A 27,484-nucleotide genomic window follows, 5' to 3' on the forward strand; every position below is an offset into this window, starting at 1 on the left:
GTTTGACTTCTCGTATTAGAAAGAAGAATAAGGTTTTTATGAGCTATGATTTTGTAGGTTCTCGTGCCAACACAACGTTCCAGTTCGGTTTCGTTGCACTGGACCTGTTGAGCATCGTCCTGGAGGACAGCGGCGAGTACACGTGCCGTGTATCCAGCTCGACCGGAGTGGCCGAATCTCGTGCCATGCTAAGCGTACAGCCCAGACCGCCGATCGAGCAGCAATCCCAGCACCCGTCTGCCCTGGAGCAGATGCAGAACCTCGAGGACTACAGCAAATACGTCCGTACTGAGAGTATCGAAGAAGTAATCAACCAGAAGCCAGCCTTCACTCGCCCACTGCAAGATTTGGGCCAGCTTGAGGAGGGAAGAAACGCTCATTTTGAGGCTCAGATTACCCCGGTGAGCGATCCAACAATGAGAGTCGAATGGTACAAGGATGGTCGCCCGATTACGGCCAGCTCCAGAATTACCGCCATCTTCAACTTCGGCTACGTCTCCCTGAACATTATGCACCTACGAGCTGAAGATGCCGGTACCTACACCGTGCGAGCCGTAAACCATATCGGAGAAGCAATCAGCACCTCTCAGATTACGGTCATCAGCAAGGCTGCCGTTACCGGAGATTTGGGCATCGCTGAGCAGCAGAACTATATCCAGAAGGTTGAACAACTGGAGCAGTATCAGAAGTATCAGAACATGAAGTTCTATGAGGAAACTCCGGAGAGTACCCAACGTCCGGAGTTCAAGGCTCCAATCACCGATCAGCTCAATATTCGTGAAGGAGGTTTTGCTCACTTTGAAGGACGTTTAGAACCGGTGAGCGATCCGACTCTTCGTGTCGAATGGTTGAAGGACGGTCATCCGATCGAAGCCAGCTCCCGTATTACCACTTTCTGCAACTTCGGTTATGTAGCCCTGACCATCAAACAGGTTACAATCCACGATGTTGGTTACTATACCTGCCGTGCGTACAACTCCCTCGGCGAAGCTCACGTCAGTGGAAAGTTGACCGTCGTAACCCGACAGGATATTATCGTCGATTCTCAAACTAGCCACATGGGCATGGAGAAGATTCAGTACTTGGAAGATTCGTCCCGTTACACTCGTTCGACCCAGGAAGAACAGCAAGTCATTTCGACACCGCCACGATTCCTGGGACCACTAAAGGCCACCAACAAGATCGTAGAAGGCCAGCGCGCTCACTTTGAAGCTCGTCTGGAACCCCAGTCCGACTTGACCATGCGCGTCGAATGGTACCACAATGGTCGTCCGGTTATGACTGCTAACCGCATTCAAACCTACCACGATTTCGGTTATGTAGCTATGGATATCCTGGACGTTCGCGGTGAAGACTCCGGAACGTACACTCTGGTCGCCACCAACAGCGCTGGTCAGGCTCAACTGGATACGCAAATGATCGTTGAAAGTGAGTATACTTGGTTTGCCTAGGTTCGAACGAACTACTGACGCTTCTTTTATTCTTGTTCTGTTGTTGTTCTGTATAAAGTTGCCTAAATCGGGCAGCAACACTTCGTAGTCACCATTAGCTAGAGTTTCGTGTGTTACAATTTTTTGACATTATTCTTACCCTACATATTGAAAACCCCCAAACATCAGGCATGCACAGACAACCCAGCCCTAGGGTACACCATAAAAACTCTGTACGTATCTTTCTGTAACTATTTTTCCACAGCTCGTTCAGCAATCGATACGACCAGCATGCATCACGTCGTCGAACGCACCCAGCAAAAGCAGGAAACCCAATTCGTTGAGCCACAGTATCACATCGAAGAACTGTGCAAGTCAAAGCCCATCTTCACTCAACCTCTCTCAGATCCACAACCGATTGGCGAAGGCCGAAACATTCACCTGGAATGCAAGCTGGAACCCCTGGGAGATCCAACGATGCGCGTGGAATGGTTCCAAAATGGTCGTCCAATCACCGTTGGATCCCGCTTCAAAACATATTACGACTTCGGATTCGTCGCCTTGGACATTCTACATTGTACCGCTCTGGATTCCGGAGAGTACACCGTGCGTGCCACAAACCAGCTAGGAAGCTCTCACACTTCCGCTTGCGTTCGCGTGATCACCCGATCGGACATCATTACCGATTCGCAGAGCGAAATGACTGCGGAGCAGTTGCAGTACCTAGATGACGCTTCGCGTATGCGTCGTGATGTTCTGGAAGATATCACCGTTATGTCGCCACCGCAGTTCGTACGTCCACTGCACAACATTGAGACCTACGAGGGAACCAACATTCACCTGGAGTGTCGTCTGCAACCCGTCGGTGATCCTTCGATGCGAGTCGATTGGTTCGTCAACGGACATCCCGTCAAGGTTGGCCATCGTTTCCGTCCGGCCTACGAGTTCGATTATGTTGCACTGGACTTGCTCGGAGTTTACGCCGTCGATTCGGGTGTCTACACTTGCCAGGCTCGTAACTCGCTTGGTGAAGCTGTAACCTCCTGCTCGGTCCGAATTGTCGCCAAGAAAGATCTGATTCTGGAAACCCAATACCCAGCTGGTCTAGAGAAGCTGCAATATCTGGAGGATATTTCGCGCTACCGTAAGACCGAGTTCGTGGATGAGATTGTCAATGTGAAGCCACGCTTCGTAACCCGCCCGAAGAACATCGATCGTGCTCAGGAGGGTGGTCACGCTCACTTCGAGTGCAAGCTGGAACCGGTTACGGATCCCAATCTTAAGGTTGAATGGTACAAGAATGGTCACCCCATTACCGTTGGACATCGTTTCCGTCCGATCCACGACTTCGGTTATGTCGCATTGGATATCATTGATCTGATCGCCGAGGACTCGGGTACGTATATGTGTCGTGCCGTGAACTTGGTTGGAGTCGACGAAGTCGCCGTTCAACTGATGTGTCGTGGTTCGCAGCAAATTTTAACCTGCACCCAGAATGAACTAGGTCTGGAACAAATCCAATATCTGGAAGAGAAGGCCAAACATCACCGCGCTGATTATGGTGATGAACTTCCATCGCAGGCACCGACTTTCACGACTTCGTTGAAACATATTGAGATCAAGGAAGGTCAACGTGCTCACTTCGAGTGTCGGTTGATTCCGGTTTCGGACTCAACGCTTCGCGTTGAATGGTATCATAATGAAGCTCCTGTTAAGTCCGGCTCTCGCTTCACCGAAACGAACAACTTTGGTTTCGTAGCCCTGGATATTATGGGTTGTTTGGCTGAAGATTCCGGTACCTACACTTGCCGTGCTGTAAATGCTCTTGGTGAAGCCGTCACCTCTGCTACTTGCGTAGTACATACTCGTAAGAGCATCTACTCTGAGTCGCAACACGAGCACGCTCTCTCAAGTCTTCGTTATTTGGAGGACAACTCTCGCTACCAACGAGACACGGAGGTCGATGAAATTATTACTCAGGCTCCGGTATTCACCATGCCGGTGAAGGACGTCAAGGTTGCCGAGAACCAGGCCGTACACTTTGAAGCTCGCTTGGTCCCAGTTGGTGACCCGAAGATGCGTGTCGAATGGTTGAGAAACGGAGTTGCAATCGAAGCATCCAACCGCATCACTACCATGCACGATTTCGGTTACGTCGCACTGAATATGAAGTACGTGAATCCGGAGGATTCAGGAACCTACACGTGCCGTGCCACCAATGATCTTGGACAAGCCGTGACCTCAGCTAAGCTGATGGTTCAATCGAAGGCAGCCCTTGATTTGGAAACTCAAAACGAAAGTGCCTTGGAGAAAATTCATCAACTGGAAGACGCTGTCCGTTACTCAAGAAAAGAAGAGGAAGAATTCGTAGTCACGCAGAAGCCCAAGTTCACCACAAAGCTTCACGGACCTACCAACTTGGTTGAGCAGCAAAGTGCCCACTACGAGTGTCGCATCGAACCTTACCCGGATCCAAGCCTAAAGGTCGAATGGTTCCACAATGGTCAACCGCTGACTACTGGCCATCGATTCCGAACTACCTACGACTTCGGATTCGCCGCTCTGGACGTGCTGACAGTCTACGCCGAAGACTCCGGCGAGTACACGTGCCGTGCCACAAACCACCTGGGTTCGGACACCTCTTCCATCAAATTGACCGTTCAATCCCGTTCCGGTATCGTTCGTGACACCCAGCACGAGGGTGCCCTGGAAAAGATCCAATATCTGGAATGCGACGCCCGCTACGGACGTAAGGCCGACGAGGAACATTTCGTCGCCGAAAAGCCGCAGTTTGGTCGTCCGTTGAAGAATGCCAGTGTCGCCGAAGGACTACCGGTCCACTTGGAAGCTACCCTAACGCCGGTTAACGATCCAACCATGAAGGTCGAATGGTACTGCAATGGCCGTCCGATCCAGCAAGGTCATCGGTTCAAAACAACGTACGACTTTGGTTTCGTAGCTCTCGATATTCTGTATGCCCACGCTGAGGACACTGGTACCTACATGTGTAAGGCAAAGAACGCCGTTGGAGAGGCCGTCACGACTTGCGCTGTTAAAGTCACAGGTAAGATGCCCTCATAAATTCCTAAATTCAGTTCTAACCTATCCTATTTTTGTTTTGTAGCAAATGCTGGATTATATTTGGAGACTTTGGATGAGCAGCGTTTGCAGAAGATTAAGGAGTTGGAGAGCTACCAGAAACCGCAAACTCCGGAGGTTGAACCAGCCAAGCAGAAGCCGGTGTTCCTGACGCCGTTGACCAGTCTGGAAAACCTCAAAGAAGGCGACTACGCTCACCTGGAGTGTCGCGTTGAACCGATCAACGATCCGAACTTAAAGATTGAGTGGTTCATCAACGGAAAGTCGATTCGAGCCGGTCATCGTTTCCGTACGACTCACGACTTTGGTTACGTCGCTCTGGATATTTTGTACGTTTATGGAGAGGACAGCGGTACTTACATGTGCAAGGCCACCAATCTGGTCGGTGAAGCCGTCAGTACCTGCAATATTCGTGTTGTCAACAAGCGCAGCATCATTTTCGACTCTCAGCACCCCGATGGTCTGGAGAAGATTCAGAAACTGGAAGCCCAAGTTCGTCCGTCCCGTTTGGACCTCGAAGAACCGGAAACCATTGCTCCGCGCTTTGTCACTGAGCTTCGTGGTACCACAGAAATTCACGAAGGACAAACCGCTCACTTTGAAGCTCAAGTTGAACCTATCCATGATCCGAATCTCCGCATCGAATTCTACCACAACGGTAAACCCCTGCAGTCGGCGGCACGGTTCCACATTACCTTCGACTTCGGATATGTCGCACTGGATATTCAGCACGTCGTCGCCGAAGATGCTGGAGAGTACACCGTCAAAGCCATCAACGCCAAGGGCCAGTGCAAGTCGTCCATCAAAATGCAGGTCACCGCCAAGGGAGCGATCATTACGGACACTCAGCATCCAGAAGGTTTGGATAAAATCAAACAACTGGAAGGAGCTGCTCCATTCAGACGGCCAGAGATTCAGGACGCCGTCACTAAGCAGCGACCTGTATTTACGCAACCTTTGCAGAACATCGACTTCGTTGCCGAAGGACAAACCGCTCACTTCGAGTGCCGCTTGATCCCCGTTGGAGATCCAAACCTTAAAGTCGAATGGTACCGCAACGAGAAACCCTTGGAAGACAGCTCGCGCATTACGAAACAGCACGACTTCGGCTTCGTATCGATGGATCTTTCACACGTTCGCGAAGAAGACGAGGGAGTCTATATGTGCCGCGCTATCAATCCACTCGGTGAAGCCGTCACTACGGCTTCGATGAGAGTCCGAACCAAGGCAAGCATCCAAATGGACACTCAGCATCCGGAGGGTATGCGAAAGATCATTCAGCTTGAACAACCACATGCTCCGCGTCCAGAAGAACAAGAACCAGGATTCGAAAAACCGATCTTCACTCAACTGTTGACCGGTCCTGCGGAACTGTGGGAAGGCCAGCACGCTCACTTCGAAGCACGTGTTGTTCCGGTTGGCGATGCCAGCATGAAGTACGAATGGTACGTCAATGGAGTTGAACTCAAGCTTGGATCACGTTTCCGTACGACACACGATTTCGGATTCGTTACTTTGGACATTAATTCGGCCGTTGCCGAGGACTCCGGAGTCTACATGTGCAAGGCAATCAACAAAGCTGGCGAAGCAGTTTCTTCAACGATGATGAAAGTCAAATCCAAGTCATCGATCGCTGGAGAACCTTTGTTGCCTGATGCATGGGAGAAGATTCAACTCAAGGAAGCTGCCATGAATAGGGTTCCGGATATGTTCGTCGATACCACTCCACAACAAGCTCCCGTTTTCACTACTCATCTGGAAAGCCACGAGAAACTCCAGGAAGGACAGCATGTCTATCTGGAAGCTCAAGTTGAACCACGAGCCGATCCCAATCTTAGAATTGAATGGTTCAAAAATGGCATGTCCATCACGACTGGAGCTAGAATCCGTAGCACCTTCGATTTTGGTCTTGTCACTCTCTCGATCAACGGACTGCGTGCGGACGATTCAGCTATCTACACTTGCAAGGCTACTAACAATTACGGTGAGGCGGTTTCGACTGCAACTCTGAAGATTGAAGGTAGCCACTGGTTGTTGGGAGATACGCTACATCCGGCGTCCATTCCGAAGATCAGTGATCTGGAAGCTCCACGCGTTGGTCACAAGGACGCAGCGGAACCACAATTCGAATCACCGGTGTACGTCACTCATCTCAATAATGTCGAATGCAAGGAAGGTGACAATGTACACTTCGCATGCAACGTAGAACCCTCAAAGGATCCAACCATGCAGATCGAATGGTTCGTCAACGGCAAACCCCTACCAACTGGAGCTCGCTTTAAGACCACCTACGATTTTGGATTCGTCTCCTTGGACATCTCTGGAGCTTATGAGGAAGACTCCGGAATCTACACGTGCAAAGCAACCAACAACAAGGGATCCGCTTCAACGTCCGGTTCGTTGAGATGCACCAGCACGAAAACCATGTTCTTGGACACTCAACATCCACAGGGTAAAGCTGGATTGGAAGCCGTGGAAGGTACGGAAGCTGCTCTGGCCAATCGCTACCGACGCCAGGAATCGAAACCGGAAGCTGCCTACCCGAAACCGAAATGGGTCGTTGAGCTGCAATCCGAGTTCCGTCTCAACGAGGCCGAGAGCCTCCACCTGGAAGGACAGGTCGAACCCAAGGATGATCCGAACCTCAAAATCGAATGGTACTTCAACGGTAAGGTGCTGGCGCATGGATCACGTTTCAAGATGACCAGCGATTTCGGCTTTGTCACGCTGGATCTGACCGAGGTTTACGAACGCGATCAGGGCATTTACACTTGCAAAGCGTTCAACCAATCCGGGGAAGCATTCACCTCTTCGACGATCTATTGCGTCACGAAGGAAAGCCTAATCGAGCGTACCCAGCATCCAAAGGGTACGGAAGGCTTAGAGAAGATTCAAGATCTGGAGGAATCCCTTCGCCGACAAGCCGCTGGAGAGGCGGAAGCCGAAGCAGGCCATGCACCGCGTTTCACGTCCGAATTTGTTGCCGTTACCAATATTGGTGAAGGTGAGATTGCTCACTTCGATGCTACTCTGATCCCAACCGGTGATCAGAGCATGGTTATCGAGTGGTTCTATAATGGTAAACAGCTGGAGGCTAGTCATCGGGTTCGTACCGTGTATGCCTTTGGCATGGTTGTTCTAGAGATTTTGGGTACCAAGATTGAGGACTCTGGAAGTTATAGTTGCAAGGCTACCAATAAGTGGGGAAGTGCCGAAATTAGTGTCGAACTGGAGTGTGTTGATAAATCTGCCGGACAGAAGCCGCGCTTCACCACCCAGATTCAGAACTTGGAAGGTTTGAAGGATGGACAATCCGCTCACTTCGAATGTACTCTGGTTCCGGTTAACGATCCGGAACTGAAGGTTGAGTGGTTCCACAACGGTAAGCCTCTGCGACACTCGAATCGTATCAAGCCGGTGTCCGATTTTGGTTATGTTCTGTTGGATATTGCCTACGTTCAGAGTCACGATTCTGGAGAATATGTTTGCCGGGCGTCCAATAAGTATGGTGAGGATACCACTCGTGCAACGTTGAAATGCTACGGTAAGGGAGGAGTGTATTTGGAATCCCTGCAGCCTGATTCGTTGGCTAGGATTCGTGAGCTTGAGAGCCACGCTGGTATGAAACCGACTGCCGCTGGATCTCCGGTTGGCGAACCACCGAAGTTCATCACCAAGATCGCGGATGTTACCAAACTGGTTGAGGGACAAAGTGCTCACTTCGAGGCCCGGTTGACTCCGATTACCGATCCGGATTTAGTGGTTGAATGGTACTGGAATGGACAAAAGCTACCGCATGGACATCGCTATCGTACGTTCCACGATTTTGGAATTGTTATTTTGGATATTCTTTACTGCTATGAGGAGAATTCCGGAGAATTTGAGTGTCGTGCTACCAATAAGTATGGATCGGATAGTACGAAGGCTACGTTGAAGTGTGTATCGAAGGCGAACTTGATTCTGGACTCGCAGTTGCCGCGTGGCATGGAGGGTGGTTTGGAGAAGATTCAGACGCTGGAGGATTCGCTGGTACGTACTCGTGACGAGCGCGAGCGGGTTGAAGGTGGACGTGCTCCGGTGTTTACCGTTCCACTGTCGAACATCGACAGCCTGCGAGAGGGAGAAAGTGCTCACTTCGAGGGTAAACTTACGCCGACCGACGATCCCAAGCTCAAGGTCGAATGGTTCTGGAACGGAAAACCACTCAAAACTGGTTCCCGATTCCGAACCTTCTGCGACTTTGGTTTTGTTATTCTGGAGATCTCGCCAGTATATCCGGAAGATTCCGGTGAGTATTCGTGCCGTGCTACCAACGAATACGGAGAAGCTGTTACCACGTCTACGATGAAGGTACAAGGCAAGCGTAGTATTATTTTGGAGTCACAACTTCCGAAGGGTATGGAAGGTACCATCGAACGAATCGCTGAGCTGGAGGGTCTTGGAATTCCTCACGGAGGTCTCAGCCCGGATGATGATTCTGGCAAACCACCAGAGTTCATCACCACACCATCAGACCAAACGCTCACGGAGAATTCGCTAGCTCACTTCGAGTGTCGCTTGACCCCGATCAACGATCCGAGCATGCGTGTCGAATGGTACCACAACGGTAAAGCTTTGTGGGCCGGATCTCGCATCAAGACGATCAACGATTTCGGTTTCGTTATTTTGGAAATTGCTGGATGCTACCAGCGGGACTCCGGTTTGTACACTTGCAAAGCTACCAACCGTCACGGCGAGGCTACTGTATCCTGCAAGCTGACCGTCCGTGGCCGACAGGGTATCATCATGGAACCTCAACTGCCCTCGAACTTCCGCACCGGAACGGAGAGCATTCAGAAGCTGGAAGAGCAACTGCACAAGCGCGAGGAGCTTATGGCCGAAGAAGACGAAGGCCGTCCACCGAAGTTTATCGTCGAAATCAAGGACAACGATGACGTCCCAGAAGGTGGACCAGTCCACTTCGACTGTCGCGTCGAACCGGTTGGAGACTCGTCGATGAGAATCGATTGGTACCACAATGGAAAACCGTTCGCCACTGGATCTCGTGTGCACATGTTGAACGACTTCGGTTTCATTGCCTTGGATATGGACTACGCCTATGTGAGAGATTCTGGAGTCTACGAGTGTCGTGCTACCAACAGGTGGGGAACGGCTTCTACCACAGCTAAAGTGACGGTTGTTTCTCGCGGTGGAATCATCTTAGATTCACAACTTCCGGAGGGCATGACTGCTTCGAAACTGAAGGAACTGGAACGTGGAAAGGTCACTCTGGCTACGCAGGAAGAGCGTACCTTTGGACCACCGAAGTTTGTGACCCAAATCCAGTCCACCACCATCGATGAGGGTGAAACCGTCCGCTTTGAGTGCCGTGTTGAACCGAAGGAAGATCCCCGGCTGCGTATTGAATGGTTCCGTAATGGAAAACCGTTGCCAAGCGGTCATCGGTATCGAACCATCTACGATATGGGCTTTGTATCATTGGATATTCTGTCGGTGTATGTTGAGGATGCTGGCGATTACGTGTGCCGAGCTTTCAACGAGCACGGAGAGGATGTTACCAAAGCGCACGTCAGCTGCAAGAAGCTGCCGTCGATCGTGCTTCAGAACCAGATTCCGAAGGGAATGCAAAAGTCGGAAACCCTAATGCAGATGGAAGCCACCATCAAGAAGTACACCGAAGAGATCTTCCTCACCGAGGATGATCTGTTTGATCCGGATCGCAAACAGCCTCCTCGTTTCGTTACCCAGATTAAGGATCAGATGAGTTTGACGGAAATGCAAGCCACCAAGTTCGAGTGCCAGCTGGCCCCGGTCGGAGATCCGAACATGAAGGTCGAGTGGTTCTACAATGGCAAACCATTGCCGTACAGTAAGTGTACGAACTTTTTCGTTTTGTGAAAATGCTAATTCTGGGTTTGTATTCGCAGAGAACCGCTTCACACCGATCTACGACTTCGGCTACGTAGCGATGAACTTCGCCTGGATCTATCCGGAGGATAGCGGCGAGTATCTGTGCCGTGCCACAAATTTGTACGGCATGGACGAGACTCGTGCCACCATCAAGACCACCGGAAAGCCTGGAATCATTTATGATTCGCAGCTTCCGAAGGGCATGAAGAGTATCCAGAAGATCCGCGAAATGGAAGCATTGTGGAACTTGAAGTAAGTGGAATTTGAGTTTTATTGTTCTCTTATTACGGGTTTCGAGACCATTTTTGGTCACTAAAACCGTTATAAGTATAAGTATAAGTAAAACCTATTTTTTTCTATAATAACATTTTTAATTGTTCCAAACTGTGAACAGTATTCCGGAGGTGGTCGACGAAACTCAGAAGCCGAAAAAGGAACCAACGTTCGTCAGTCGCCCGGAATCGATCGAAGTCGAGGAAGGAGAATGGGCTCGCTTCTGCTGCCGTGTCACTGGACACCCGAGGCCGAGAGTTATGTGGCTTATCAATGGACACACTGTTGTCAATGTAAGATCCCACATACTAACTAACATTCACAATGCCTTCTACTTCAAACAACAATTTTAGGGACAACGCTACAAACTCACCTACGATGGTATGTACCACTTCGACATCCCGAAGACCCGTCAGTACGACACCGGCAAGGTGGAAGTCATTGCCCGTAGCTCCGTCGGCGAATCGATTGCTAGCTGTGAGCTGAAGATCACTCCACGCCACGACGACTACCGTGGAGTGCTGAAGAACTCCCCGAGACGTAAGTACCTTATCCGAAAGCACACCTACTTCTAGGTTACAAACAGCACTTTTCTAAAACTATCTCACTCACACTCACCGCAATTATAAAAAGAACCGATATCAGACAAATATCGCAAACAGAAATCAATTCTCTACTCGCAACTTGAAAGCTACCTTTTCTTTCTTGAGTTATACAAACTTGCAACAAACTAGAGGGTTTTGAATTTTTTTTCTCTAAAAATAATACACACTAACATGACACGCTTCACCTCTTGGGAAAAACCAATACTAAACAAAATTCGCCGAACTACTGCTGTGCGTCCAACTCGCACTGGAGCATCACAAAAACGGAACCGTCAAATCCATCCACAAAACCAATCCATCAAATCATGTCGGAAAAACACGATGTAAATTATCAACAATTACAACACCATCCCTACGATCCTTCCAAAAGTCCCAAAACCCTTCGAAATCCTTACCGCAATATCTTGAGCGCGCCTGAGCGCCATCTGAACGTGACGTAAGCAGCTTCAACTCACCCCAAGGACATTACTGGATCGATCGACATCTTCGAACACCGCAACAGTCTAAGTATGAGCTCGTCTCCTTCGATGGTTATGTACTCCGTTTGTGGTAACGACGTCCAGCGAATTCGTGGATTCACATGTTCCCTTTTCTTCTGCGTATTCTAAAAATAAATCTATAAATTCTTGTTGGTGCTAACCATAAAACTTCTACAGCTCTGAGTCTAACACAAAAACCTAGCTTATTGCATGGTAAGTATTTGGGTAATCAAAGGCGCGAAAACTAAAACTATTCTTGATAATGACTTCCCGCTGAAATTAAAAAACGTAAACGAATGAGTTGCTTAACTCTTCCTCTGTAAATAATCCGCCAAACTTTTCGCACAATTTGAAGCATGCAAAATTTTCAGCATTCTCTAGCCTCAGGTAACCGACCCGCGCCAGGTGTCCATAACTGCGTACTATAACAAGACCTAATTGTAATCTCTTTACCACCCAAACTATGGTCGATCCGTATCTTGCAACTAACGCCTCGCCCCGAACCATTGTAACTATTCACCACCGTGTACACTTTATGTTCCATATGCGCTCCATCAGCCTGGTATGATTACGATCTGGTTGCCTATCAAAAGAGTCGTCTCGATACCGATCTGGAGATTACGCTGAAGGAAGAGACCAAGAAGAAAAAGAAGGGTCTCAAGAGTCAGCACCTGAAACCGAAGGAGAAGAAGGACGGCGAAACCGACTGGCAGAAAACTGTCAAGCAGAAGAAGAACGAGGAGTACTACAACAAGCTTGCCCAGGTCGAGAACGAACAGTTGGTCAAGGAGCAAAGACTCCGCGAAGAGAAGCACCAGTTCGCGATCCCTGGCGAGAAGGTTGTGGGCCAGTCCCTGGCCAAGGGTATGGCATCTGCCTATGAAGAAACTTTGTAAGTGATCAACTTCCTTTGGTCAATCAAATTCACCTTTCTAAAATCCTCATTTTTGTTTCCAGGGAAGAATCCAAGGACGAGTCTTCGGAGAAGACCACCGTCGAAAGAAAGAAGAAGATTCCCGATCCGTTGGAAACATCGGTTCAGGGTAAGGAAATTCACGTTTCCCAGCAGAAGCAGACCCAAAAAGAAGTATACGACGATAAGGAGATTATCCGTAAGATAACCGCAACGGAAACCACCGAGATGGAACACAAGGGGACCACCCAGGAACGCATCGTCGAGGGACCGGTCAAACCGGCCACTCCACCGGTGTTTACGAAAAAGATTCAACCTTGTCGGGTGTTCGAAAACGAGCAAGCTCGTTTCGATGTTGAGTTCGACGGTGATCCAATGCCCACAATCAAGTGGTTCCGCGAGAACTTCCAAATTAATAACTCATCGGACTTCCAAATCCACACCTTTGGAACGAAGTCCGTGTTGATTATTCGTCAAGTCTTCGTAGAAGACTCCGCCGTATTCGCAGTGATTGCCGAAAACCGTGGAGGAACCGCCAAATGCAGCGCCAACCTAGTCGTCGAGCAGCGTCGTCAGCAAGGCCGCGGAGGCGTAATTCCACCCAGCTTTGTCAACACAATCTCAGACACGGCTGTAACAGCCGGCCAACTGGCCCGTTTCGATGCTAAAATCTCCGGAACTAAACCACTGGACGTTTACTGGCTAAAGAACGGCCAGAAGATCGCCCCCAACATCAAGTACAAGATCCTCGAAGAGGACAACAGCTACACCCTGCTGATCATCGAAGCCTACGCCGAGGACAGCGGAAAATACGAATGTGTTGCCATCAACAGTGCCGGCGAGGCTCGCTGCGATGCAAATTGCAGCGTTGACACGCCACACACTCAGATCATCGAAAAACCGGCAACCCCCGGCACGGAACGTCCACCGAATCTAGTGGAACCACTGAAGGACAAAACCGTTCCCGAGGGACAATCGGTCGAATTCCGCACGCGCGTCACCGGAAAGCCCAGCCCGAGCGCCCAGTGGTTCAAGGGCGACAAACAGATCAAACCGTCCAAGTACTTCCAGATGACGAAGGACCGTGACTACTTCACGCTCATCATCACGGAAGCCTTCCCGGAGGACGAGGGCGAGTATCTGTGCATCGTTTCGAATGCCGGCGGCGAGGTGCATACCACCGCCGGCCTGAAGGTGGTTACGCCCGGAATGCAGGACGCCGTACCGAAGCTGACCGAGATGAAGGACTGCCTCGTCGACGAGGGCGCACCGGCACAGTTCAAAACGCAAATCCTCGGCAAACCGTCCAAGGTGACGGTACAGTGGCTGCGCGAAGGTCTGCTGATTCCCGAATCGCCCGATTTTCAGGTGAGTGGATTTTAATTCTATTGGTCTTTTATTATTTAAAGTGTAGAATGAAAAATGTGACTCGGTGACTTATGATATCTGGTATTTGAAGTCAACTTTGTTAAATTTTAAATTATTCGCTTGTTAAAGCTGCATTAAATCTAAGTGAACATTTTTTTAAATTATCTAATGACTCATTCCAAGTCAATCAGAATAATTTTTTGATATTACCACTTTTGATTATGTGTTAAAAATGGCAATAGGATTTTACAATTGAGTTAAATATCAAATAATTTGAAGTTAACTGATTTTAATTAGCTTCTGTCAGCAATCCGTAATAAGTGTCTGCTAAAATTCAAACCACATGAAGTGGGTCATAAGTTTTATTCCTGAGATTTGAAAATACATATACCATGGGCAGCTTCACTCGTACAATTTCACTCTTTACAATTTTCTAACGCATTTTGAAACCAGCCGTCTTTGAATTTTACACGATTCCATTCCACATAACTTGAAATAGATTTCAAAATACACCATATTGTCACATATTTTTTACAAATTGGCGTTAAATGTGAAGAAAAGTGATTGAAAAAATTTGATGATCTTCATTTCTTTATTTCGCCTTACAAATTTTAATATCTAAATGTCTAGCGGAGCGGAGAGACATGGATCGTATAACAAACGAAACTTTTCTTCTTCCTTTTTAGTAATAGTTTTACAGGCAAAATGTATACTTGCCTATTGTACAGTATAGGGCCGTACTACGACATCCTCCGCCCCGTGGAAATGTTCCATATTTTTTTAAATTTTATGTTTTCCCAGACGAAGATCGAGTCGAGTGACCTAAGGGCAAATCATCTCTACAGCTCACCTAGTTGTAGTAGTATTCTGTGGTTGTAAGCTCAACACTCGCTTGAGACAATCACAACCAGGATGTAACTCAATAATGCGTTGCTTGGAATTCACCCACAATCAAGCTTCAATTTAGATACACGTCCTTTCCATCCCTTCATATGTTACTTTGTATTCAGCGATAATTCGTTTAAGGTGGGATTTCACGGGTTTCATTTCCGCCTCCCAAACACCGCCGAAATGCAGACTGCAAGTTAGCACACAAAAAACACACTTGCAGGTTTCTTGTAGCTAAATTGGAACGAAATTTAACAGGTCCAAAGAAAAGAAGCCCTGTATGCCCAAACACTTTCGATTTTAATCCAAAGCATAGCTCACAACTATGAATTGTTTTTGTAAATGACTCAGAGCACTTGAGCACGCGATGTGTACCAGCTGACCGTGGAACGCGAAGCGAGACACAATTGTGTGGATAGGAAAAATATGTAGCTGCTGATGTTCGGAAAAGATTTAAGACGAATCAAAGAAAATTTAACTACGCCAACGATAGAGGAGGCATTCCTTAGATAACTGTTTTCGCCGCGCTGTCGTCCGGCATCCGTAGCCTACCGACTTTCATTAGATGTACGATGGGAATCTCTCCAAGCAGTGCATTTAGCTCGTGATTCACGCCTCCGCCACTCTTCGCTTTCAGTTTGTGCTCCGCCATATATCGTCCGCAGTATCGTTTCTCCGTGAGCAGCGTCAAGTCCATAAAGAATTGCTGGTCTAATAAAGGTTTTATACATCGTCAGCTTCGAAAACCGTCGTCTGCTTTTTGGTCGTAGAGTTTTGCGAAGTTCAAAGTAAGCCCGATTTCCTGCTTGAATGTGCCGCTGGATCTCTTTACTAGTATTGTTCGCGGCCACCAGCTATCCCAAATATACGAACTTATCTACTGCTTCTAGTTCGTCAAACTCAACGATTAACGTCCATGGGAGGCACGCGTTTGTTTCCTTTAAGCCACTTCCTTTCATGTATTTGGTCTTCGACGCATTTATTTTTAACCCAATCCTCATAGACTCCACTTCCAGTCTAACGTAGATTGCCTTCGCCGTCACAAAGTTTCTGGCTATGGTATCAAAGTCATCTGCAAAGTCTAGGAGTTGGCTACCCTTGGTGAAAATCGTGCCTCTTGTTTCGATATCCGCTCGTCGGAACATCTTCTAAAGAGTGGTGTTAACAGCATGCAGGATAAGCCGTCAGCTTGTCTCAACCTCCGCGCGGCTCGAAGAGATTCGAGAGTGCCCCCGAGATGCGCACGAAACACATCAGTCGATCTAATATAGCTCTGATCAGTTAATCCGGAAACCCGTGTTCGGGAGCCATAGCTGGTCTCGATCGACTGTATCGTATGCTGCTTTGAAATCAATTACAATGTGATGCGTGAGCACGTTGTACTTCCGGCATTTCCCAAGATCTGTCGGATGCAAACAATCTGGTCCGTAGCTGCGCGACCCCTCATGAAACCCAACTTGTTAATTCCTTGCGAAACCCAGTGCTATCGATGACATCCGGCGTAGCAGGATCTGCGGGAGTACCTTGTATGCGGCGTTCACCGATGTTATGCTACGAGCTCGTTGCAGCAATCGAGCCGATCACCCTTATTATATATGGGACAAACCACTCCTTCCATCCATTCCTCCGGTTCCGGTAGCTTGTCTCCTCCCAAATCTTGGAAATAACCTAGTGTAGAGCAGCAGTGTTGTCAGCTTTTCTCGGCCATGTTTATGTAGCTCTGCCAGTAGAACTTACCGGAGGCTTTGTTGGTCTTCAGCAATCCAATTTCTCGTTTCACTTCTTGAAAACTTGAAGGTTCTGGAACATTACTATCTTCCATGGGCACTCCAAGGTTAACTGTCGTTCCGCTTCCTTCTGCAACTTCGCCTGCTTCCACTCTGGTCACCATGGCACCGTAGCTACTGGAGTGGCATACTTAGGAATTAGATTGTAAGGACAAAGAAGGACAGCGGAGACATAAAATTTAAAGAAAACTGGGAAAATATGGAAAAAAGGCGAGAAAAATTGTCAAAAAATAGGAAAAAATGAACATAAATGAGTAAAAACTAAAAAATGACTAATGGGTTAACAAAAATTGCACAAAAACTTAAATAAATAAAAATCTGTTAAATATAGACGAAAAATAGCCAAAAATGTACAAAATAATACTGGGAAAAAACGGACGAATAGAAATAGAAATAGAAAAAATAGTAAATTACCAAAAAATTTACAAATGAACAAAAAAAGAATTAGATAGCCAATAGAACAAAAAGCACAAAAAATGGAAAGAAGGAACAAAAAGTTATCTAATTGCTTACACAAATTACATAAAAAATAGACAATAAATGGGCAAAAAATGAACAAAAAATAAACAAAACGAGACCAGAAGAAGAGTAAAAAAGCAGACAAAAAAGACTAAGTACAAAATAGGACAAAAAAAGGACCTAATTAGGACAAAATGGACAAAAAATAAATAAAAATTGGACAAAAATGGACCGAAAATGAACAAAAGTTGAACTAGAAATAGACAAATAATAAACAACAAAATGGACAGAAAAAGTTACAGAAAATGAACAAAGATTGCGACGGAGAAAGGACCAAAAATACAGAAAAAAAACAGAAAACGGATAAAAAGCAGACAGCAAATAGACAGAAAATAAATTAAGAGCGGTCAAAAAATTTGCAACAAAATATAGAAAGAGCGATAAAAATGAATAATAAGGCCATTACAAATATTTAAAAAAGTTTTTGTCCCTCCGGTGTTGGACCACTGAAGGGGGGGGGGCGAAAAAAAACAAAGTGAATTTTTCAATCGAGCAAAAACAATATGGATTTTAGGCATTTTTACTTGAAGTTTAAACGTGAAAACCAAATCTATTCTTGCCTTTAATAAGGCCATTACAAATATTTTATAAAATTTTTGTCCTTTCGGTGTTCGGCCACTGAAGGGGGGGCGGCGAAAAAAAACAAAGTGAATTTTTTAATCGAGCAAAAACAAACATGGATTTTAAAAATTTTTATTTAAGGTTTAAACGTGAAAACCGAATCTATTCTTGCTTATAATATATACGTTATTATTTTCTATGCAAAAATATACGAAAAAAGACACAAACGAAGGAAAATTTTTTTGGACAATTTTCGGAAATTCCATTATTCGAATTTCCATTTCAGTTTCGTGCTAGAAGCGTTAATTCAACTCGGAGACTCATTTTTCGAGTTTTTCAGACTGTAGAGCCCACAGACAATTGATTTTATAAAAAGAAATTTGACTCATATCCTACAAATTATTTTTTTGCCCCCCGATTTTTCAAGCCAATTTCCAAGGGGGGGGTGACAACAACTTTAAATATGATTTGTAATGGCCTAATGCAAAAATCTACGAACAAAAAGACAAAAACGGAAGAAATTTGTTTTGCCCGAGTTTCGGAAATTCCACTGTTTGAACTTCCATTTTTATTTCGTGCAAGAAGCGTTAACTCAACTCGTACACTCATTTTTCGAGTTTTTTAGGCTGTAGAGCCGACAGGCAAATGATTTTATAAAAAAAATTAACATATATCCTACAAATTATTTTTTGCTCCCCGATTTTTTAAGCAAATTTCCAAGGGGAGGGGGTCAAAAACTTTGAAAATAATTGGCATTGGCCTAACGCAATTTTATCGTATTTTGAGTTTCAGTTTTAAATTTTATTGTTAAAAAATTAAAACATGTGGTTGAGGTAAATCGTAGATAAACCAAAGCAAAAGTCGACTTCATTACTTAGCAATTGCATAATCGTGATAATTATAACATGACAAAATTGCTGTAGATTTGTTCTATCCAACGACATGTTGACGATGAAATTCTATGCTTCGCAATAAAGTTATTGATATTTGAATTCTTTCATTCAAACGTTACAATTCCGTTTTCATTATTAGTGCTACCCAGTATACTAAACAAAGACGTAAACCTACGCCATTCTGACGTACAAAATGGGACAAGTAAAGGGCAAAAAATGACCAATGGGTTGACAAAAATTGCACAAAAATTTCGATAAATAAATATGTACAAAAATAGTCAAAAAATGTACAAAATAAGACACGAAAAAAACGAACAAAACTGTTAAAAAATGAAAACAGATAAAAATAATCAAATATAATATTAAAATTAGACCAAAACGAATTTTTGGAAAAACGATTAGACCAAAATGAAATATGAATTTAAAAAATAGAACCCCAAAAGCACAACAAATGGACACAAATAAATAAAAAATTGATAAAAGGAACAAAAAGCTACGATATACAAAACAAATATTTTGCCTGGTTTTGTACGATATACAAAACCAGGCAAAAAAGAGTAAAAAAGGGGACAAAAATGGCAAAAAATTACAAAATATGATTTATGAAAGCAGGATAAAATGGACCAAAAATAGTTTAAAAAAAGAAGACAAAAATGAATAGAAAATAAAAGCTGGACTAGGAATAGACGAATAATAAACAATGAAATGAACAGATAAATCAAAAGAAAATGAACAAAGACCGTACAAAAAATTATGACAATGGTACGAGAAAAGGGCAAGAAATAAACAGAAAATGTATAGCAAGCACACAGTCAATAAACAGACAATCGCTATGGAACGGTCAGCAAATAAACAAAAAATGAACAGAAAAGGTAGAGTCCTGAAAATGAATAAAAGATGAACAGGAAATAAACTATAAACAAACAAAAACGACCAGAAAATAAACGTAATATGAACAGACTATGAACAGGAAATGCCACAGAAAATGATCAGAAAAGGAACAAAAAATAGACAGAAAATTGTTAGGAAATGAACAGATAATGAATTGAAGATAAACAAAAATGGACAAGAAGTGGACAGAAAATGGATGAAATATCGTGGAGAAAATGGAAAAGAACATAAACAGAAAAGGTACAAGAACAGAACAGAACATGGGTAGAAAATTAACGGAAAATAGACAAAAACAAATTAACAGAAAATAGACAAAAAATTGAAAATAAGACAAAATAAACAAGAAATGGTCAAAAACTCGATTAAAATTGCTCTAAAAATTTAAATTTTCTCCTAGCTTGGCTACTCAATAGAGCATTACCGGGTAAGGCCACGTGGAGGCGCTAGGTAGGGGCTTGGGATGGCTGGAGCTATGTTGGACGCTTCCTCATTTGCCTTCCCCATTTCATACCCATAAACAAAAATGGACAAGAAATGGACAGAAAATGGATGAAATATCATGAAGAAAACAGAAAATAGAAAATGGATGAAATATTGTAAAGAAAATGGAAAAGAAAATAAACAGAAAAAGTACAAAAACAGAACGGAACATGGGTAGAAAATTAACAAAAAATAGACAAAAAATTGAAAAAGAGGACAAAATAAACAAGAAATGGTCAAAAACTCGATTAAAATTGCTCTATTTGACAAAAAGGATCAAAAATAGCAAAAAGTAGAGGAATAAAATAGAACAAGAATGCAATTTCTTCTTGATAAAAAATTAAAACATGTAGTTGAGGTCAATTGTAAATAAACCAAAGTAAAATTTGAGTTCATTATTTGGAAATCGGACGATTTGCGCTGTTGTACAATGTGTGCTGTTTCCAGTACATTTTGTTATCAAAAGGATAAGACGAGCGATCGTGAAGTTGCAAGCAAGCGGTGCGACAATCCGATGCAAATATAGCGGACCGCTCACATATCATTCAATTTGATAATCTGAAATATTCGCTTTGCCTTGAAACATAAACCATTAATTTGACCATTTTTCAATGTATGGAAGTATGATGAATGACCCTTTGGGTTACAACCACTCAAAAAAATGTATGGAAGTCTTGTAGGCCACATAATTATGGATCATTTCATGCCAAGTGACCGAGAAAAAGTACAAACGGATCACGGATTTGAACCAAATTTTGCCAGATTGTTTCCATTACCCGGGAAAATACCCGATTTTGGCAAAACCTGTGTTTTTCTTTTGATTATATCTCCGGAAATATTAAGTTTAGAAAGACACTATTTTAACATTTTTAAAGGAAACCATCCAAGGAATTGGAAAAAGATATTATTTTTGAGCACCAGGGCTGCCAAACATTTTTAAACATAAATTGAAAACTAAATTTACATTTTTTTCTCAATGAAGACAATTTGATCTCAAAAATTTCAACTTCATCGTATTCCGCAGATTTTTTACACAAGAATCATTCATCGCCCCGAGGTATTCTTTGCCGATCCCGAGATACAGCGTTTTAAAGCAAGCAAATCCCCATTTTTAATGTAAAACTAAGAGCAAAATAACTTTTTTTGAAGCAGTAATTCTCTACGCAATGTAAAAATACTTTGGCATAGCGGAAAAGCGTTTATACAGTATATAAAACGGTTTTTCTTAACAGCTCGGACACTTCGCGTGGAATGACCCACATGTGTTTTTTTACATTGTTGCTATGCATGTTTATGTGTTTGTATACCAATTTTTATGAGACTGTAAGCGGACCTTGCTTCTAGAGACCCTCAGCGACACATTTAAAAAATGTGCTCTGTTTAGATTTCTATATATTTTGGCACCAATATTACAGTATTCTGACCATACAATGTTGTTGAAAGAACATGAACGATGAAAATTATTCCATCAATTTAGGGTATTTTTACTCTTGAAAAATGCTACTTAGAACAACTAGAACAAAATGATCGACCTCATGTATTTTCTGTAAGCTGTTTTGTAATGAATCTGTTTTGGAAAAAAAATGTCTGGGTGGGTATAGAGCGTTAAGCGTTGGATATAAAAAACGAGAAAGAGATTTTAGACTATTTGTTGTCCGGCGCTACATGAAAATCAAAAGCTTGAGTTTCTTTTGATTATACTCTTATAAAAACACAGTCTTAATTTAATCGTTTTTAGGATCTTACAGTCTTAACCGTGCGTCGACACAACTGAGCACCATCTAAAGTGTGCGCATGGTCAATGGTTAAATCCCACTACACCGGCGTACCGAAAATCGCACGCTATATTGCACACAATTTACACCGTTTTCGCTCGGGTCGCTTGCAAGCAAGACACTAACGGTTGACTTGCAAAATTTCCAAACTGAATATACCTACTTGCGGTAGCATTTAAACACCAAGAAATCGTCCAACGAAAATCATGCCAGCTTAGGAGTACATAGTCATAAATTTCTGGCATCACATCACACCGACGCACGCATTAGTGACTTCTGTCATCACTCTATTATTCACGTGCACCTGCCAGATGATGATCGTCTCTCTGCTCCGCCAACGAGAATTTTAATTAAGTCCGATGGCAGTTACTCATTGCTCCGAAGGTGTTGACAGCCGCCGCTGCCGATGCAAGACCAGGCGCGAGTCCAGGTGTTGCATGCGTTTTCACCTGAACGCTTTTTGGGGTTTGAGTGATTTATGAAATGTTATTTTGATGTTTACAACTGTACTAGTTCACTTGCCAACAAGGACAAATTTGGGAAAATGTCAACCTTCAGTTCCGAATCGCACTGCAAGCAGAGACTAGCTAATTGCATTCCCCACTAATTTGGCCCAGTGTCAGTATCAGAGCACAGAGGAGGGTGGAAACTTGAAGTCGATCCAAAAAGAAAACACACAAGTTCAGTTTTCTTTTGGTAAATTAAATTAAATTACAGCAAGCATAACCGAGATGCTACACCGAGCATGTCCATTCTACAGTCAATCATAACAAACGAACTTTGTTTGAGTAACGTTTCTATTCTGTCACCATTGCAGATGATCACCGAGGGCTCCAACGCGGTCCTGCTGATCGGAACGACGTACGAGGAGGATTCCGGTCTGTTCACCTGCCGGGTGACGACGTCGGCCGGCCAGGCCGAAACGTCCGCCAAACTGATAGTCAAAAGTAAGAATACCCCGTAAATAACACCATCATTAATTGTCAGTTGGTTTTCTTTCCTCTTTGTTCTCCTCTCTATATTTTTTAATATCCATTTCGATTTATCAATATTTACATGAACTTTTTTCTTTTTTCCGTTGATTTTACGTTTAATTTTACGTTTATTCTAACCCCGACACAGGCAACATGAAAAGATAGAATGTGTAAACATACAACAAAGAAAAAGCTTGAATGCTAGATGATTTTACACTGTAAAGCAAACAAAACAAAAAAACCGAATTCGACGAGTCTGAGTTGCTCACAGGGATATTGACACTAAAGATTTCCAAGTAGCAATCTAAAAAAAACTTAACTAAACTAGAAGAGGCGAATGAAATCGAAATAGCTAGAAAAGCGGCTACGCGAGCTTATAGAACAAACAAGCAAACAAACAAACAAACAAAAAAAAACAGTGTAATCATCAATTAACACATTTATGTGACTAGTAGTGAATTTATTTGTGCATTGCAATAGTAGTTGTAGTTAGTGCTAATTTTTGCGCACAGCTCGAAGTGAACCCTGCCAAAAAGCAAAACAAAAAAAAAACAAACAAACAATCAAGGAGGTAGCAGTTACCAACTAACTTGCCAATTTGGGAAGCTTTTTTCTGTTGTATGTTTTTTTCGTTTGATATTTTGACTTTGACCGAAGATTATAAAGTTATGATATTCTATGGCGAGTACCATGAGGATGAGTGCATATAATTCGAACCGATTTAAGGTAGGGTTTTGTCAGTTATCAGAACAGAGCAGAGGTTTCTCCCGTACTAGTCGTCAGAAAATAGATTTTCCCCCTTTGCCGCCCATTCACACTTAGATGCACCAACCAAGGTGACTACTATTTATGACCTTATTTATTGATATTTCATACGATGAAGTTATTATAGCTTATTAAAACCATTTTATAGCAACTATTTTAAACGGAGCTTATAATGAATAGCAGCTTAACAAATAAAATTTGCAAGCAATTTTTCAAAACAAAGTAAACGATGTTTTCGTGTTTGTTGAAGTAGGTTAAAGATTTACGCGGACAAAAAAGTCGAAAGGACGAAAGCGATCCATGCTGCACTCGATCAGCACATTCGAACCAACACCCTTCCGTCTTCGATTGTTTTCCGATCAGATGAAAACATCCTACGAACGACGGATCCCCGCGAGATTGAAAATGAAGTAATCCAGAGTGCTCTCCACGTCGCAGTGTGCAGTCCAAATTCCGCACACCCCACGTCGGTAGAGATGAAGTTGTAAACAGAAAAGTGATGAAGAGAGATATCGATTCAGTTAATATAAACAGAGAAAAAAAGTTCCCACAGTGCCTGCACTGGATCGCTTTCAATCCATTCGACGTCGACGTTGAACACTCTTTCGAGCAGTTCTTTTCTGAATTTCACCTCACCGTGCACCGTAAACACGAAGGCCATGCCATGCACCTCCTCCGGTAGCAGAAGATGAAATCTGTCAAAAATTAAACTCATATTAATGGTTTATACCATGCGATCTGCCTGCCAAGGTGGAGTGCAAAACTCGAGCAGTTTTCGCGTGCAGCAACGTTCCGCTCCGTCGTCCCGATCGGGAGTGTGTGTCGTGTGCACAAATCGCAAAACACAAGGTGGAAATCGTTTGGAATTTTCCAACCATGACTCAGTCAGAGGAGCGCGTCCCGACGACCGACAACCAACGACGCTATGATAATTCGAACGTGTGAAAATTTGGGAGGTCTGCCATTCCCGCCAACCTCACGGATTTCGCCATCGAAAACCGACGACCAGACCGGATTGATTTCGCTTGATTTTTTCCCAGCCCAGTGTCGGTCGAGCATTATGCTGTGCTCCGGGCTGTGCTACATAGCATGAGCGTCGGCGACGAAAACGACGCTACGATTCGTCCCGTTGCGAGCAGATGCGTTGCTATTTTTAGCGACCGTGTTGTCGGTGCGAACATTTGCCGAGATTAGCCGCTTCCCGGACGCACCGTGCCAAGAAATATTGAAAGGCGCGCTCTTCGATTCGGTGTGTTCGCCATTTTTTTCGTATTTTGTCAGTTTCGCAACTGAGCATGGAATGGATCATTTTACCCCGCTAATTGCCTCGTGAAAACGACCCGCAAATTGCATGGCTTAACGAAAGGCAGTTTACACTGTAGCATTTTCGCTTCGCTACGACAGGAGGTGGACAGGATCTGACCTCGAGCTTCCTGCCAGGCAGGAGAGATAGAGTAAAGTGTTTCGGATTACGAAAACATCAAACTTTCACCGAAATGATTTATTTATTTATCTTTCTTTTTTTTATATTTTGGAGAAAGAAACTCTTATGAATTAGCTACTTTTGGGGGTCGGTGGAATACTTACCCGTGTAGGTTCGCGCAGTTTTTGCAGACGCGATGGCGTGTGATTTGCGAAAAAGAACTGCTTTGCGTGAGTGTGAAAAAGAATACAAAATTTGCGTTAAAAACAGCAGGGAAACCGGCACTTGAGCATGAAACTTTGTAGCCGTTTCGAAGCCGAAAAACAAATGGTATTAACAGCAGACAGAACAGAGGCAATAAAATAAAATTTCTGAAAATAGCTCAAAATTAGGATCTTTCATTAGTGACCACCAGCCGAGAGGGGGCCGCCGTTAGATGCCGAGCAATCGATCATCAAGATCCGTCAGCCGGTGTGTTTGAGCCAGGGATTGCCCTCCTCCCTTTCAGCGCAGCGTTACAGTTTTATAGCAGGAAGCACTAAACTAAACCTTGATCTTTCGCTGTGATCCGGTTCAACGCCAGGGCGTCCTTCGCGCTGCCGGCCATCTGGTTTCTGATCGGCTCGTTATCCAATCCAACGGCGCGACCTAGGTGTTCAGCCAATTTCCACTCTTGGGAAATCTCCTTGTTGCACCAGCGGAAATTTTCTAGAACTTTCGTCCGTGTGATTCCTCCTACCATGACATTCCAAATTAATGCAGTTCCTTTGTCACGCGACTCCCACGCGTTTTAGAAATGGTTTGTTCCCGCCCGCTCGTGTGTGTCGCTCACCTGTCGGCTTTCGGTTGCTCCGACGACAAGCTGACTCATGTCCGGCCCACTTGTTTTTGTTGTTGTCCAATCGGCAACAAGTTCCGCACAAGTGAATAATTTGCCAATTTTAAACGGTCCACTCAGACCGTGTAGTTTAGTCTAGCTAGTTAGGTACGGTGAATTATATGCACTCTCAGCCTCAGCCATTTTAGTTTTATCGGCGCGAACCAACCCCGGTCCCGGCCGCTTGCCTCCGCACCGCCATTAAGTGTGTCCTGTTCAAATAAAAATCAGAAAAAAGTTGTTTGTTAATAAAGTTGTCAACAAACAACTTGCAGCTCGAAAGGGTTGGCTTGCGTTGCTTGCAAACTCTGCATTCATTCAAATACTCGAAAACAACAATAAATCTACCAAAAAGCCAACTACATCGAGCTGCAAGTACTGTAAACGCAAAGCAATAATACTTATCTCAGTGTGAGGCAGGATTTTTTTTCTGTAATTACCCTGACGGGGTCTAATTTTAATTGCTGCCACTTTGCTTGGCCTCGGTTCGGTTGGATGGTTGGTTGGTTGGGTGGGTCACTTTGAGCATTTTGTTGATGCTGCCGTTGCTGCTGCTGATGCTGCTGTGCTGCTAACTGCCACTAACTGCAACTGCTTATCCGCAGGATTTTGAGTATTATTAACCTTGTAGCTTGCGCTCGCCCAACAAAAATCCAAAAAAAAAAAACAAGTACAGTCCTACGGCGCTGCCACCTCACAATCATCACATTACTTTTGCCGCTGTTGTTGCTGCTCTGGTTGCTGCTGCTGCTTCCATCGTCGCTTTTCCGGAATAAAAAAAAACGGATTCCTGCCGATCGCAAACTAATTTAGTTTTAGCAAACTTTTTTTTACACTAGCCCAGTCTGTTCTATGTAACTGTTGTTATTATCCAATAATTTTGTTTTTTTTTCTGTTTAACTAGTAAGCCTAACTTATTGACTATTGTTTAAGTGATGTAGCGTTTAGATTTAAGACAGTATTTTTTTAGGTTTTTGTAAAACAAAACATAACTTAACGTACACGAAACACACTTCCACTTTTGTATATTTGTTTAACGTTCAAAGCTGAACGAAAAGTTAAAGTGATACATAAATCAACGCAAGAAATATTACGGAAAAAAAAGATCAACCACGCATCAGTATTTTTGCATCCCAAATCATCCCGCTTCATTGTTATCACAATCGCTTATTTATCGCCGTTTCCTCTTATTGTTATCACTGCCGTTTTGTTATTGGTAACTAACTTCCAACAAATGCTTGTTTGCAGCTTCTAACACTTGAAATTGTTTAATCGTTCAGTTGAGAGAAAATATCACAAGCGTCCGCGCGAATTCCAATATTCCACCAACGCGCGAAGCCATCTTGTTGTCAAACGTTCAAACTCGAACGCGCCACCCTCTCACACCTCGACACCTCAACACGCCACGTGACAACCGACCACCGACCGGTTTCAAATGCAAACCGGAACCGAACCGTCAACTACTTTTGATTGATCCTCAAAAATATTCTATGTCAGGCGAGGGATGGAAACTGGGACGAACTGAGCGCGGGCGGGTCAGTGTGGGAGTATGGGAACCGCCTCCGAAAGGGAAT

At 44.3% G+C, this 27,484-nt stretch overlaps 1 protein-coding gene across 1 annotated transcript in view; it reads left to right on the forward strand.

Annotated features, from left to right (window-relative positions):
* Positions 1–27,484, forward strand: part of LOC128736814 (titin) — a 251,582-nt gene that overhangs the window by 146,625 nt on the left and 77,473 nt on the right. Inside the window, exons 18-26 of the mRNA XM_053831305.1 lie at positions 58–1,428; positions 1,696–4,494; positions 4,555–10,398; positions 10,457–10,691; positions 10,834–11,005; positions 11,066–11,252; positions 12,355–12,688; positions 12,754–14,077; positions 22,689–22,818. Of these exons, the coding sequence (XP_053687280.1) occupies positions 58–1,428; positions 1,696–4,494; positions 4,555–10,398; positions 10,457–10,691; positions 10,834–11,005; positions 11,066–11,252; positions 12,355–12,688; positions 12,754–14,077; positions 22,689–22,818 (12,396 nt within the window). The remainder of the gene's footprint in view (positions 1–57; positions 1,429–1,695; positions 4,495–4,554; positions 10,399–10,456; positions 10,692–10,833; positions 11,006–11,065; positions 11,253–12,354; positions 12,689–12,753; positions 14,078–22,688; positions 22,819–27,484) is intronic.

The sequence above is a fragment of the Sabethes cyaneus genome, chromosome 2 (genome assembly GCF_943734655.1).
Source record: "Sabethes cyaneus chromosome 2, idSabCyanKW18_F2, whole genome shotgun sequence".
Lineage (NCBI taxonomy): Eukaryota > Metazoa > Arthropoda > Insecta > Diptera > Culicidae > Sabethes > Sabethes cyaneus.